At 40.2% G+C, this 16,276-nt stretch overlaps 1 protein-coding gene across 2 annotated transcripts in view; it reads right to left on the reverse strand.

Annotated features, from left to right (window-relative positions):
* The window catches only part of SNX31 (sorting nexin 31), a 76,771-nt gene that overhangs the window by 2,132 nt on the left and 58,363 nt on the right, over positions 1 to 16,276 (reverse strand). For both annotated transcript variants that reach the window (XM_063726466.1, XM_002819332.6), the window contains 3 exons: positions 13,738 to 13,851; positions 9,033 to 9,110; positions 2,012 to 2,068 (listed from right to left, as the gene is read on the reverse strand). In XM_063726466.1, coding sequence (XP_063582536.1) covers positions 2,012 to 2,068; positions 9,033 to 9,110; positions 13,738 to 13,851 — 249 coding nt within the window. The remainder of the gene's footprint in view (positions 1 to 2,011; positions 2,069 to 9,032; positions 9,111 to 13,737; positions 13,852 to 16,276) is intronic.

The raw sequence follows: 16,276 nt of genomic DNA on the forward strand, positions 1-16,276 counted from the left end.
AATGAGTAATTTGCCTTCAAGTACTTATGAAATCTCAAAGACAGGGTTATGGAAAGTGGAAAGTGAAAAAAAAATGTGGAGCCCCTCAATGGGCAGATGGGCTACAATTTTTTTTCTACGAGGGATTTGTTTTGATAGAGGGGCCTCACTGCCAAGTGGTTAAAGCAACAAACTAATTTTATTTGTTAAACAACAAATAAAGACTGCTTGGGTTCAAATACTGGCTCTGATATTAACTGACTGTGTGACCTTGAGCAAGTGACTTAACCTTTCTGTGTTTCAGTTCTCTGTGCGGTAAGCCAAGGATAATAACAGTGTTTTGGTTGTTTATTGGGATTAAATGAGTTATACATAAAAAGTAATTATAGCAGTTCATGGCTCAGGATAAGGTCTATACAACAGTTTGCAAAATAAATTAAAACTCAATATAGTTGGACACTAGGTCTCTTTCCGACCTGTGGGTCCTACTCACAGCATGAGATAGGTTGGCCTGTGTTAGAGTTACCACTCATCTGAGAGGACAACTGAACTGATCACAGTTGTGCTGAGTGTTATCTGTTGTCCTGGGACAGTGACTCTCAAACTTGAACATGCATCAGATTTGTCTGGTGGGCGTGTTAAAGAGATTGCTGCGGCCTTCCCCCAGAGCTGCTGATCCAGTAGGTTTGGGGCCTGAGAATTTGAATTTCTAATAAGATCCACGTGATACAGATGCTGTTGGTTCAGGGACCACACACTGAGAACTGGTGTTCTAGGATCATGGTTCCAATTCTGGTTGTATAATAGGACCACTTGGGGAGCTTTTAAAAATTCCAATGCCCAGGCCCCTCAGACCAATTCAATCCAAATTTCTGAGGGTGGGCCTCAAGCATTAGTTTTTAGAGCTCCCCAGGTGATTCCAATGTGCAGCCAAAGTTGAGAACCACAGCTCCATGCTGTCAGCATGCCGCTAAAATGGGTGCATTAAAATAAAGTGATTACCATCTACATTTTACAGATAAAGAAATGGAAGTGCAGTATCAGAGTCCCTAATGCAGTTAGGTTTTGGATCTGCCTAATGACACATAGCCAGTAAGCAGTAGAGTTCCTATCTCGTCTCTCTGTCCAACCAGCCAGAAATGCTGTGATTATGAAGGAGAATGCTGTTATGCATTTATGCTAGTTTATTTTCCCTGACTGTATTCATTCAAGAAAGGACTTTATATACTTACATATTTATAAATACTGTACATATACACTAAGGATGTTTACATACACACCAGTCTGTGTGACAGGTGCTGCATCAAGAAGAAATCCCATTCAAATGCTACTTAGAAGTCACTTTTCTTTCATTCACCTACACTAGGATTTGAACTTAGAAAGGAAGAATTAGCAAGGGTACAGTTAGTTAAGGGCATAGTTCCAGGGTCAGACTGCCTGCTTCTTTCCATCACTGACTGCTGTGCAACCTTGGGCAGGTCACATAACCTCTCTGTGCCCTAATTTCCTCAACTTATTTATAGGGCTGAGAAAGAATGTGTTAATTCACATAAAAGTGCTTAGAATACTGCCTGGCAATAATGAGTGCTCAAAAATGTCATTGATTGTGATTTTTTCTATTATTATCTGCACAGCAGATCTAAATGCTCAAAAAGTATTTTGTAAACTTAAAAGTTGCTTATACAGAGTATACTGCAGAAAACTATGAGACCAAAATACACTAGATATATAACATATACAAACTAGAAAGAGAGTTGCCTCCAAAAAATGCATGGGGTGTACAAAAAAATCACCAAATAATTTTGTGTTTCTCTTGGAAATTTTCTATGTAAAAATTCTTGGTAGTGCTATGGGGTGCTACAATAAAAATACTACTGTGATGGCCTTCCAATTGGCCCAATCTACAAAGAGGAGCTTCTGAGAAACATAATTCTGACTTATTATTGAAAGTGGGATGACTTTGGTTAAAGAGGAAAAAAGATCAGATTTATCAAAATTATAATGTATCAATTACATAATTTTACTCACAGACCTGGCTTTGTTGAATGTGGTATTTTTTACTTTTGCTTTGTTCCAGAACTTCAATCTGCTAAATAGATTAGTGAAATGTCAGTCAGCTCAGCCCAGAGAAGCAAGCACACAAACAATCTATTTAACTAGCACACTTTCCCTTCCACGATAATCCTCTTAATGGTCCCAAAGGCTGCTGGTCAGCAGGTACACCTGCTTGTCATCTGTGCATTCCTCTTTCATTTGTCAGGGTCTAAATGTTACAGAAATAGAGTCCCCAAAAAGTTAAGTAAAACTTAATGTTTCACATTAGTGGTTGCCTATGGATTTTGTGATTGAAGAAAGCTTTTAAAAGAACATCACACAAAATGAAATGTCCTTCTAAATTCTGAAATAATTCTTGGGGTTGCAATCCATATGCTGACTCAAAGCCCAGTGGGGCTTTGGTTAATCAAAAGCCACCATTAATCAAACGAAGAATCAAAGCGAAGTTCAAGACACTTGAATATACCTCATGTACATAAGGTAAACCCAATATACCAGCAGGAAACAGATGGTGCAATCTTGGGGTAATTGAGGAGAATTTTAGGAAGGAACCGTTTAACTATTTAATGGAGGTGTGGGCAGGATTACATCAAATGCATGAAGGGATGTTGGGGCCCCCAGGGGCTAGCAATGAGGGGGATTTCCAGAGGATTCTTACCACCTCTAGGCCTGAAGGGGTGAGGGAGCAGCTGTGGCTGGAACCAGAGAGTAGCTGTAGCTATAAGGAGGAGAGATTGCCTGACGGGAGCTGTATCCCTCAGTAGAGGGACATTCCAACTACAGAGACCCAGCAGGTTCCAACATGGAGAAATAAACACCCCACTCTCACTTTTCTCCCACCCTCCAGTCTCCTGCTGGTTTCCCAATGAGTTATCCAGGGATGTCCAATCTTTTGGCTTTCCTGGACCACACTGGAAGAAGAGAATTGTCTTGGTCCCCACGTAACATAGCTAACGAGCTTTTTAAAAATCACAAAAAATCCCTCAGTGTTTTAAGAAAGTTTATGAATTTGCATTAGGCCACATTCAGACATGTCCTGGGCTGCATGCAGCCCACAGGCTGTAGGTTGGACAAGCTTGAGTTATCCCATTGAGGGTAAGGTTGTAGTACACAGTCTCCCAGGGCACAGAGCAGAGTGGGAGTGAATCTGGAAAGGCAGAGTGCCTGGCACACCTAGTAAACACCACCTAGCCAGGCTTTTGGGGGAAAGGGTTCTTAGACTCTTCTTAATGGGAAAGAAAAGAACTGCTATTAAACAACTGTGCATTAGGTACATAACTCAAACAAGGTGCAGTATTTATTCACTCTACAATTGTCAACGTCTCTGTACTAATCGCCTTTCTCCTCCAACATATTAGCTCTTTGACCCTGAATCCTCAGGTTTAGCCATCACATGGTACACACAGGCATTCATAAATGACAGAATAAAAAAGTGACTTAATTGTTTATTATTGCTTACTTCTCATGAGAATATAGACTGAGACATTTCAAAATAAGTGGGCTAAATAACATGACACTGCAAAAAAGCATTACCTTTTAACTATGGTTAACTTTGTTGTAAAATCAATTGCTTTAAGGAGGTATGCATAAGACTTCCTTGAGGTTAGTATTCTTAATGGAAATGTTCACATATTTAAGCCTATTTCAATAATTTTTTATTTTATTTTATTATTTTGAGACAGTCTCGCTGTGTTGCCCAGGCTAGAGTGCAGTGGCACAATCTTGGCTCACTGCAACCTCCACCTCCTGGATTCAAGCGATTCTCCTGCCTCAGTCTCCCAGGTAGCTAGGACTACAGGTATGCACCACCATGCCCATCTAATTTTTGTATTTTTGGTAGAGAACGGGTTTCACCATGTCGGCCAGGCTGGTCTCAAACTCCTGACCTCAAGTGATCCACCTGCCTCGGCCTCTCAAAGTGCTGGGATTACAGGCACGAGCCACCGTGCCCAGCCTCAATATTTTTTAAAAAGCCAGTTATTAAGTCTTGGTAAATGAGAAATTAACACTCTGATGTCTTATGTGTTTTGCTACTATTATTATTATTTTACAGTGTTACATTTGGGTCCGTAAATAGTCTTGCAGCCATGAAATACAGAACTTGGAGGAAAATTCTCAGAATTTTTCTCTCTCCTAGTCTCCTTCCCCTCCTGCTCCCTATGTCAAAGTAAATAAAATAGAACCAGTACAAATATTAAGCAATTTCTGACATAATCAGTTTTCTTAACTTCTTGCAATAAGGCCTTTAATACTTTATATACTAGGAGGAATAAAGCTGGGGAAACAAGCAAATCTTTTTTCATAATGCAGTATTCCTATACTTTCTTTTTCATCAATAGAGTAGTTTCTGTTAATAACATAATCACTTATTCCTGCACAGTAATTTCCCCATGGCTGTCTAAAACTGTGTCCTCCTGCTATGCTCATACCATTCTCCTGACTGCCATAGACAGTTTTTCCATTTTCTATATTGGACCAGCTCTTCAAAAGGCTAACATTCCTCAGATATCAGAGGCCACTGTCCTTGGTGTTTCCTCTCCTCACCGTATAATAGAAACATGTTTAAAATTGCCAGTTGCCTTTTAAATAGTTTCACCTTGCCTAAAAGGAAAGAAGAATGGAGGGAAAAATACATCTGGTGATGGTAGTTGAGGATGGAGTGAGAGGTGTAAGGTAATCAGGAATCAGAAAGCCATCTTGTTCTTTGCCATTTTTGAGGGAAACTAATTTTGAGATCAGATCTACTTTTAAGAAAAACAAAGGGAAAAATATACAAACTAGGTATAGATTATTAGAAATATAAATTGTTTCTTGCCAGGCACGGTGGCTCACACCTGTAATCTCAGCACTTCGGGAGGCCAAGGCAGGCTGATTGCTTAAGCTCAGGAGTTTGAGACCAGCCTGGGCAACATAGTGAGACCCCTGTCTTTACAAAAAATACAAAAATTAGCCAGGCATGGTGGTGTGTGCCTATAGTACCAGATACTTAGGAGACTGCAGTGGGGAGGATGGCTTTAACTTGGGAGGTGGAGGTTGCAGTGAGCTGAGATTGCACCACTGCACTCCAGCCTGGGAGACAGAGCCTGTCTAAAAAAAAAAAAAAAAAGTCTTTTTAAGTCAGAAAATTATTCACCAGCATACTCCTGATGTACATCTCATGTATCCAGATTACAGTTCAATATGTAAAATAATAATAATGCACATTCAGAAATTCCTTAGGAACACATCTATTGCATAAAATACATCTACTCTCTTTTCTTGGTGTCTTTTGGAATTCTCTAAATGGCAGAGATTGTTGGTAGTTTACTCCATTATCCATTCTGCCCTTCTTCCTTAGTAATTACACCCAGTTTTATTTGAATAGACAACACACCCTGCTAAAAGACCACATTTAACAGACTCCCTTGCAGCTAGGTGTGGGCCTGTGATGTGACTATCTCTTGGCCAATTGTCATAGGGGAAATTCTGAGTGAGACTTCTGAAACTTCTCCTTAAAGAAAAGAAGTGAGCCCTGCTTCATATTTTCCTCATACTTGCTGCCTAGAATGTGGATGTAATGATGGGTGTTCTGGCAGCCATTTTGGGGATGAGGTGAAGGCCACATACAGAAGATGGCACAACAGAAAGGTCTGTGTTGATACTATGGAGCCACCCCATCCAGCCCTAGACTGCCTACCTCTTGACTTCTTTTAGATGAGAGAGAAACAAACTTCATTGTGTCTAAGACACTTGTTTTGTCTTTTGCTTTCTATTATATGCAGCAAAACCTAACTCTAACTAATATACTTTATTTTTAAATAAAGCAATCCTTTATAATTCTGCTCTAATTAAGAACAGCAAATATTAAGGAAATTGATTCAGGCTTTTGTACAGGAGCATAGCTTTAATAAGAATGTTACACTTTTTTTTTCTTCCGGTTTATGGTTAATATTGCCTTTAAGGGCCAGGTACAGTGGCTCATGTCTATAATCTCAGCACTTTGGGAAGCTAAGGTGGGAGGATTGCTTGAGTTCAGGAGCTCAAGACCAGCCTGGAAAACATAGGGAGACCTTATCTCTACAAAAAAAAAAAAATTAGCTGGGTGTGGTGGCACATGCCAGTGGTCCCAGCTACTTGGGAGACTGAAGTAGGAGGATCACCTCAGTCTGGGAAGTTGAGGCTGCAGTGAGACATGATTGCACCACTACACTCCAGCCTGGGTGACAGAGCGAGACCCTGTCTTTAAAAAAATTGTATATATATATATATATAGCATTTAAGAACTTAATATATTTTTGTTGTGGCTGTATGTTTACATTAGTGCATTTGCTTGACCCAAATTTTAATGATGTCTTCATAAACAGAGCACAAGTTTTATCTTTGAAAACATTACCTAAAGCTAACTAAGCTAATTAAGTTAACAATACATTTGTTTTTTCCCTCATTTCTTCTTACTAGGATAAAACTAGCACTATTTAATCTGCTTCTAGGGACCATCTGCCTTATTCATGGGGCTCATTTGGTTACAGTTCTCTCCCCTGCTTCAGATTCTTTAAGATGATCAAAATCTTGGACTCGGAACCTGCCCTGCAAAATAGAGACCTCTGTGTCCTAGTCCATACAAGCCTTCTATAAGTGCTAAGTGTCAGTTTTGACTTTGTGTGTTTCCCTAGAAAACAAGGGAATGTTGCCATGGTACATTTATATGGTTTCCTTGAGCCACAAAATGACTTAAATTGACTGTACTTGTGAGGGGGCCCAGCACTCAGGATGAGTTCAAACACGGAACTGTCTGCTCTCTCCACCTCCCAGGTTCTGCTCTACCCAGAGCTTTGTAGATATAATTCGAGATTAAAATGCAGATTATCCTTACAAAATCCTCTTGGAAACCCAATTTTCAAAATGAAAGGTCTGAACTTTTCATTCCAAGAGCCAAAATAAGTAAAAAAAATAAAGAGTTTCTGGAACTAAAACGTGTTAAATATTTGGATAAAGCAATACAAGGGTACTGACTAATGTGCTGATTTTGCTAACCTCAGAGATAAATTATGGATTTCGATTCATGTGCAAACTTAAGATACATAGTGTGGTTGTTTTTCTTGAAAACTTTAAATAGATTACTACTTTCTCCATTTTACTGAGTTAACTCTTTAGCTACTCATTGTACAAGTATTTCCTGAATCAAGTAGCTTACATTTTTTTCACCACATTTGAGAGCACTTCTCCCTTTTAATGAGGCTACTTCAGTTAATTACTTTTCTCTTTCTTCTTTTTAATACATACAATAATCTCAGCCTAAGAGGGTCCATCCTGCCTGAGAGGTTGGATTTTATTATACTACTCTTTTAAAAAGAGTTTCCTTGATTCTTTTATTGCTTTGATTTACTACTCTCTAGTACATTTTGAATTGTTCAATCACCAAGAGGCAGTGAATTTATTTTCCCTGGAAAAGATATGTTCAGTTCTAGAAGAAACAGAAATAATTACAAAACACAGCTATTTTCTTAGAAAAAAGCTGGAAAGTCAAGTAAAGATCAATGTTAACTAAAGATGTCATCCATCCTCTTAGTCTAAATTTAAATGAAAACATTAGAAAAGTTTCCTGGCCGGGTGTGGTGGCTCATGCCTATAATCCCAGCACTTTGGGAAGCCGAGGCGGGCAGATCATGAGGTCAGGAGATCGAGACCATCCTGGCTAACACGGTGCAACCCCGTCTCTACTAAAAAAAAAAATACAAAAAATCAGCCGGGCGTGGTGGTGGGGACCTGTAGCCCCAGCTACTCAGGAGGCTGAGGCAGGAGAATGGTGTGAACCCGGGAGGCAGAGCTTGCAGTGAGCTGAGATGCACCACTGCACTCCAGCCTGGGCGACAGAGCGAGACTCCATCTCAAAAAAAAAAAAAAAAAAAAAAAAGAAAGAAAAGTTTCCCAATATTTTCTATTATATTTTAAAATATCAATATAATATTCTACAAAAGAATTAAGTTTATGAATGTCAACCAGGTACTGGTATTTCTTTCTTTCTTTTTTTTTTTTTTAAGATGGAGTCTCACTGTCACCCAGGCTGGAATGTAATGGTGTCATCTTGGCTCACTGCAACCTCTGTCTTCTGGGATCAAGCAATTCTCCTGCCTCAGGCTCCCCAGTAGCTGGGACTACAGGTGCACACCACCACGCCCAGCTAATTTTGTATACTTAGTGGAGATGGGGGTTCACCATGTTGGCCAGGCTGGTCTCAAACTCCTGATCTCAAGTGATCCCCCCACTTGGCCTCCTGAAGTGCTGGGATTACAGGCATGAGCCACCATGCCCGGCTCCAGGCATTGGTATTTCTAATCATTTAAAAAAATTTGTACTGTCATGTTTGGGACATACTTGTATCATGATAATGACTAGGCAATGAAAACAGTATAAAATATAATTTTTTCACAGCCTTCTCACCAACCTTTTTGATGAGTTACTAGGCCTTTAATAAATATAATAATAAATAAACATTAGAACAATAAAGTTTAATTTTATATTGAGGAAAAAAATAGCCTTGAGAGTTTATTTTACTACTTCCCCCAACTGTTAAAGGCATTTTCATTCGGCACAATGGAGGTATCAGGAAGCTATGGGTTCTTTCTAGAGATAAACTTATAATAAGATCATCCCCACTGTGTTAAAGACCCCCTCAAGACCCTGACTTGAAGGTGCAGCTTCTATAATAAATCCGAAAGCCTCCCTGTCAGAGAAGGCTGAAATAAAACAATACAAAGTCGAGGGTTAGAATTCTCAGTAACCCAAAGATGACTTCTCATTGGAAAAATGACTTCAATTCTAAAGACAGGCTTCCTTCTGCCCTGCCATCCTGACCACTGAGCTACTAGAGGGAAGAGGAGCTCGCTTCTGTGGTTTGGAGTCCTCCCTTTAGGACTAGACCTGCTGGCCCAGGGAGCTCATGAGTGTAGTTTGGTCTCCAACTGTTGGCTGATGGTGGGAACGTAAAGTGAAAAATATACACAGATAAGAGCACTCACCATTTCTGTATTCTCAGCAGCTAGCTTTACCATCTTTTCTGAGATCATCTTTTTCAAGCAGCTACTCAGCAAAAAAGCCTAAGAAATGCAGGAATAAAGAACTCTTGTAACTGAAGAAATCTTCACTCTCTTTCTTCCCTCCTCACACCACAAAGCGGATTTTGACTCTGCCCTCCAATAACACACATTCAAGAATTTAGATTTCTTCATTAACCTCTAGAAGTTTTCATAAGATCCAATTAGCAAGTAACTATAAATTTTCTCAATTATGTGGATATGTTTACAGCAAATTTTTTAAAGAAATGAAAAATGTCCAGGCTCTCACTATTAACATTTTTCCTCTTAAAACTCACCCCTTGCATCCCATGTTTTCTATTATTTTGTAAGCAGAGCATGTTTTATGAGCAACAAACAATAAAAACTAATTATTATTATTATAATGAGATGAACTGATGATGGTCAATCCTATATTTAATTCTAGACATTGTATACATAATTATTGAGAGACCTCTATTGGGCATAAAAGTAACTGGTTTGTTTGAAGGAATATATTAGCACCTTATTGCTTTTACTAAAGTGAAAAAAAAGATTAGCTGTTTTTCTTCACTTCACTTTCTTATTTTTCTTTTTTTTTCTGAGACATAGTCTCACTCTGTCACCCAGGCTGGAGTGCTGTGGCTGCGATTTTGGCTCACTGCAACCCCCGCCTCCTTGGTTCAAGCGATTCTCCCACCTCAGCCCGCCACCATGCCCAGCTAATTTTTTTGTATTTTTAGTAGAGATGGGGTTTCACCATGTTGGCCAGGGTGGTCTCAAATTCCTGACCTCAAGTGATCCACCCGCCTTGCCTCCCAAAGTACTGGGATTATAGGTGTGAGCCACCGCGCCTGGCCCACTTTATTATTTTTCTAGTATCTTTAATCACTCATGTTCTAGACTGATAGTCACCTCCACTATCCTTCGTGGCTTAATCATCATTAGTGCCAAGACACTCATAGTTGTACAACTTGCTACACAAAAGCTGGGCTTCCTTATTCCAGGCTCTTCAATACTATGAGCAAAATTGAAGGTTCCCTGTGATTTCCCCATTTGTTCCTTTCCCACTAATCCTTTTTCTCTCTTGTCCTGCTCTTAATTCTTGGCCTGCTGTTTTCTCCTTTGGCCCTACTAAGGTGTGGGACAACTGCCAGTCAAAGTTGAGGCTATAAGAACTTAGCGCAGGGCTGTGTTCAGGGGTGGTCACTGTGTTGGGGGGGAGGATGGAGAGGAGAAGGGAGGAGAGAGTGAGAGAAAGCACAGGCTGAGGTGGTAGCCAAGTAGGAAGTTCTTGGAGGGGAGAACACAGAAAGCAGAATTAGAGGTAAAATGGGCTACATACAGCACTCAATGTCTTGCAGGGGTGTAGAGCCTTATAGGAATTAATTTTATATAAAAGGGGAAAAGAGGGAAGAGAAAAAAAAGGGCTGACATCAATTTTTAAAAGAATTAACAGATGTGGCATTTGTGCAAACATTTTGACTTCCTAGCTTTGCTAAGAACTAGCCCTGTTTATATGTGCATATATGTAACCTATGCAAAACCAGATAATAAAATAAACAACAAAACCCTGAGCAAATGCAGCTAGGAAGGACATTTAATAGTGTCCAATAAGATGCAGACCAATTCCATATTCTTATACAATGTACACAAGTACATAGGCCAGGACTCTGCTATAAACTGTCAGGTTTATTAAATATGAAAAGATTGAAAATGAATAAAAAATTTAAAAAAGACAAAGTAAAAGGATTGAGTTGTGTTTTTTTTTGAGATGGAGTCTTGCTCTGTCGCCCAGGCTGGAGCACAGTGGTGTAATCTTGGCTCACTACAACCTTCGCCTCCCAAATTAATGGGATTCTCCTGCCTTAGCCCCCCAAGTAGCTGGGATTACAGGTGCCTGCCACCGTGCCCAGATAATTTTTGTTCTTTTAGTAGAGATGGTGTTTCACTATGTTGGCCAGGCTGGTCTTAAGCTCCTGACCTCAAGTGATCTGCCGGCCTTGGCCTCCCAAAGTGCTGGGATTACAGGCATAAGCCACTGCACCTGGGCAAGGATTCAGATTTCATTTAAAAGGTCTCAAAAAGATTTGGGCCCAAGCCCTCATTTGTGTTTGCAAAGCACACAAGTCACATTTCCACCTTTTGCAAAAGTAGCCCTTGAGTATGTACAACTATTATATATCCATAAAAATTATAATGTTTTTAGAAAGTAGCCTTTGGGTGTACATCAATAAAACTCACACTCCAGGGGAAATAAGACCTTACTAGGAATCCTTTGAAAGAATGTTTATTGCACCTCTTTATGGTGGTTTAAACTCATTTGCTACTGACTAGATTTAAAAATCATAGTAAAATTTAACCGCACTTAGCATTCTGAGGTTGGGAGGTAGTTTTACTACCCAAATCTCTCTATGTCTCTCCAAGTGACTGATAATCTTGCCTTAGCAAACCAGTCTACCATTTCCCTAAAGATGTTTCATATTTAAGGTGGACCTAAGGACCCACTCCTTTAACCTAGAATTTTGGTTTAGTACTTCATGTTTTCAGAGGACTTTGATATAATGACTCAACTATACTAGAAGTAAAGAGTCAAAGAGGCCTTGGTTTCTGAACCAGAATGTTCCATGGAACTTAACCTGATCACCAAAGACTCAAGTTGAATATGACATCGACGCAAAGAGTACTTTACTATTTTGATTCCATTTCAGAACACCTACAATTTTGGTTCTGAAATGGCTTAATTTAGTAAAAAGGACTTTTCAATTGGATTTGGTGTTTAGATTTTCTCTTTTTTAGCATTTCCACTCCAATTTTAGTTAAAAGCCTATGGTAGACATGGATAGTTGGCTACCCAACAGCCATTGCCCCTTCTTCTTTCCTAAGAGACCCTGATTTTGTTCGGGATGATAACATGCTCAGCCCCAGGCAATGGTTCATGCTTACTCTAAGCCAATCATAAATCCTGTTTCTCTTTGCTAGATGCTTGGTTCCCAGACTCCCTTGCAGCTAGGAGTGGTCATATGATCCAGTTCTGGCCATTGAAACATAATAGGAAGCCTACTGGGGGGTTTCTGGGGTAAAACTTTTGCTTTCCAGATAAGAGAGATATGGGTTGAGCATCCCTAATCCAAAAGTCCAAAATGTGAAACTTTTTGAGCCACTTAAATGATGCCCCAAGTGGGAAATTCCACACCTGATCTCCTGTGACTAGTAACAGTCAAAATTTAGGTGTACAGCACAGATTCTGTTGCTGTTGTTTCACAGCTGATACAGGTATTCCGGTGATGCTATTGTGCTGATTAGCTACCCTGAACACATAATTTTTCGCTGCATTAATGGTATGTCATATTTTCTACTGTTGATTATGTATATGTGAATAAGTATAAGAAATGGATTGCTTATCAGTAGCATATAAATTCAGAGTCAGGAATGATGGTGATGCCCAACAACCACAGATGGTCCGCATGGGTGGCTGAGGTAGTGACATCTTTGCTTTCTGATGGCTCAATGTCCACAAACTTTGTTCCATGCACAAATTTATTTAAAATATCATATAAAATTACCTTCAGGCTATGTGTTTAAGGTGTATATGAAACATAATTGAATTTCATGTTTAGACTTGGGTCCCATCCTCAAGATATCTCATTATATACAGTTATACATCACTTAATGATGATGGGGGTATGTTCTGAGAAATGCATCATTAGGCAAGTTTGTCATTGTGCAAACAACATAGAGTGTAGTTACACAAACCTAGATGGCATAGCTTGCTATATACCTAAGCTAGATGATAGAGCCTCCCATTCTTAGGCTATAAACCTGTACAGTATGCTACTGTACTGAATAAATTCTGAGGCAATTGTAACACAATGATAAGTATTTGTATCACCTAAATATAGAAAAGGTACTACAGGAAAAAGGTGAAACATTAAAAAAAAAACATAAAAAAGGTACAGTAAAAATACTGTATTATAAACTTATGGGACCACTGCTATATATACAGACTGTCATTGACCAAAATGTTATGTACCACATGAATGTATATGCAAATATTTCAAGATTAAAAAAAATCTGCAATTGGAAACAATTCTGGTGCTAAGCATTTGGGATAAGGGATACTCAACCAGTGGCTTTTTATCTGCTTGGAAATGGTCAAGAGAATAATAGAGATGCCAATCATCTACCTTCAGTATTTTTATTAACTAAGATCATAAAAATCTGTATTGCCTAAATCAGGGGTTGGCAAACAAGGCCAGACCACCATCTGTTTCTATAAACATAGCCAGACCCACTTGTTTATATACTGCCTATGGCTGCTTTTAACAGAGTTGAGCAGTTGCAACAGAGACTGTATGGATCTCAAATCCTAAAATATTTACTGTCTGGTCCTTTAAGAAAAAGTCTATGGACTCCTGATCTAAGCCACTGTTGGTAGAATCTTCTATTACTTGGTAACTAAATTCATTTCTAACTGATACAAGGCCACGGTGACTAGTAAAATAAAACAAAACATAAAACAAAATAAAAGGTATTACAGTCCCAAACGAGAGTGCATAGAACACTTTAGTGTCCTGCTCTAGCTGGGTTAGGGTCATGTGCTTCATCCACCCCAGCAAGCAAGACAGTATTTCAGCACAGAGGGTGTTCAAGGTCTGCCCTGAGAACTCACCTGTTTGGTGTAAATAACAAACCACTGCCAGCAACTATCCTCACTGTATTGAAATCTGAGCTCTAAGTTCTGGTTGAGAGTTGTCTGGGGCCCATCCGTATCCAGCGGAGTTCCCTACAAAGGAAAATATTTTATATTCAATGTAAATTTAAATGCCTATTAATTTGCCTGGAGCGGTGGCTCACACCTGAAATCCCAGCCGAGGCGGGCAGATCGCCTGAGGTCAGGAGTTCGAGACCATCCTGGCCAACATGGTGAAACCCTGTCTCTACTAAAAATACAAAAATTAGCCAGGCGTGGTGGCAGGTGCCTGTAATCCCAGCTACTTGGGAGGCTGAGGCAGGAGAACCACTTGCACTAGGGTGGCAGAGGTTGCAGTGAGCCGCGATCATGCCATTGCACTCCAGCCTGGGTGACAAGAGTGAGACTTCGTTTCAAAAAAAAAAAAAAAAAGCTCATTAATGTGTTGGGCAAAATATCAAAATGAGGGAGACTGTCCTTATTTCCAAGAAGGTATCAGTCTACGGAGGAGCCATGAAAGTAAATCACCACAGTTTGATATATTAATAGTTAAGTGTTAGGAAGGAAACACAGGTCTATGGAAGTAAATAGGAGGGGCACCTAACCCAGGGTAGGAGGGCAAAGGAAGACTTCCTGGAAGGGTCATCTGAGCAGAGGTAGAAACTACCCAAGTTTGTTGTGGTGGTTTTATTTTGTAGTGTGTAGGGGAGGTGAGGGGTGATTTTTGAAAGAGGAAATATAGCAAGTGCAAACGTCCTGAGGCATGTTGGAGACACTACAAGGGAGTGTGCGTGTGGCTGCAGTACAGGCTCCAAGGCATGGAGGGTGATATGAGAAGAGGCTTAGGACCAGATCCTGAAGGCCTGGTAGGCAACATCTGTGATTTTTGCTTTGCAGCATCCATCATTCTTTTTCCTAGTAATGGAGTCTCAAATACCCTTGGAAAAACCATCCCTCTTCCACTGTTGGCTATCTATGTAGGACTGTCAGGGAATGAAAAGTCAAAGGATGGCATATGACCAAATTTCAGGCCAAGTGGACAAGTAATTCTCTATGCTCCTCATGTTATTCCAGTCAGAGAGACCCAAATGGTAGGTCCTGATAGAGTTCCTATTTCTTAGAAAGCTTGAGCTCCTTTGGTTCTTAACTTTCTAAAGCCTCTGCATCCGTTTTTCCTTTGAATCTGTAGGTTACTCCATATCCTTCCAATAAATCCCATTTTCCACTAGAGTCCAATGTGTTGGTTCCTATTGCTTGCCAACAAAGAGCCCTAACTCTTACAGGTTTTATAAGCTAAGGATCCCTTTCTGCAGATTATATGCAGTACACAAAAAAGAAATAGACAAAGAAAAAAGATATTTTCCCCCTAGGGGGCAACAGACATTATCCTAAGGGCAACAGATTTTCTTTAAGAGGTTTCAGCTAGGTGTGGTAGCTCATGCCTGTAATCCCAGCACTTTGGGAGGCTGAGGCAAGAGAGTCTCTTGATCTCAGGAGTTCAAAACCAGCCTGGGCACCATAGCAAGACCTTGTCTCCAAAAAACAGGAATTAGATTTATATTTTAGAAACATTGGTCTGGCAGCATCAGTTAAAACATGAATTGGAGGCTGGGTGCAGTGATTCATGCCTGTAATCCCAACAATTTGGGAGGCTGAGGCAGGCAGATCACTTGAGGTCAGGAGTTTGAGACCAGCTGGCCAACATGGTGAAACCCCATCTCTAGTAAAAACACACAAAAAATTAGCTGGGTGTGGTGGCTGGTGCCTGTAATCCCAGCTACTAGGGAGGCTGAGGCAGGATAATCACTTGATCCTGGGAGGTGAAGGTTGCAGTGAGATGAGATTATGCCACTGCACTCCAGCCTGGACAACAGAGTAAGACTCCATCTCGAAAACTATAACAACAACAACAACAACAAAACATGAATGGAAAACAGCTGTTTTCAGACACTGAACAACAGATAACGCAGTACTGTTAACCCAGAGAGAAGGAAAACCAAATGAAGTGAGCCCCATAATTATCCCAGCTTACCACCTGAAGAGGTTTCCAGGATATAACACAAAGACAGGGAACCCAGAGCCCAGGGGTCTTAATGAGTGGAGGAGAAAGGGTAAAAGTTTCAAGAAGTTGAGACTGGAATTTATGGTGCAGAATACCAAAGACTAGGGCTTTAAACACAGCGAGAGCTCTAGGGAGTTTTTGACAAATCTTTGGCTGAATAATGATCTCTGCGTGTATAGAGTAAACCTACATAAGGCTGGGGAAAGGACATCTGGAAAGCAGTAGGTTGGAAATTGCAGGAGCTCACAAACAAGGATGAAAAGAATTCATGTTCCCATCGGCCAGAGCAGAGAGACAATAGACAAGATGTCAGGTAGAGCACTAAGAATGGTAGCTAAGGCGTAAAGGGCTAAATTAGCCCTAGACTAAAGATTACTCTGCAACTTCATTAAGGCAGGCGGGCGCCTGTAGTCCCAGCTACTCAGGAGGCTGAGGCAGGAGAATGGCTTGAACCCG

The sequence above is a fragment of the Pongo abelii genome, chromosome 7, assembly GCF_028885655.2.
Source record: "Pongo abelii isolate AG06213 chromosome 7, NHGRI_mPonAbe1-v2.0_pri, whole genome shotgun sequence".
NCBI classification, from domain to species: Eukaryota; Metazoa; Chordata; class Mammalia; order Primates; family Hominidae; genus Pongo; species Pongo abelii.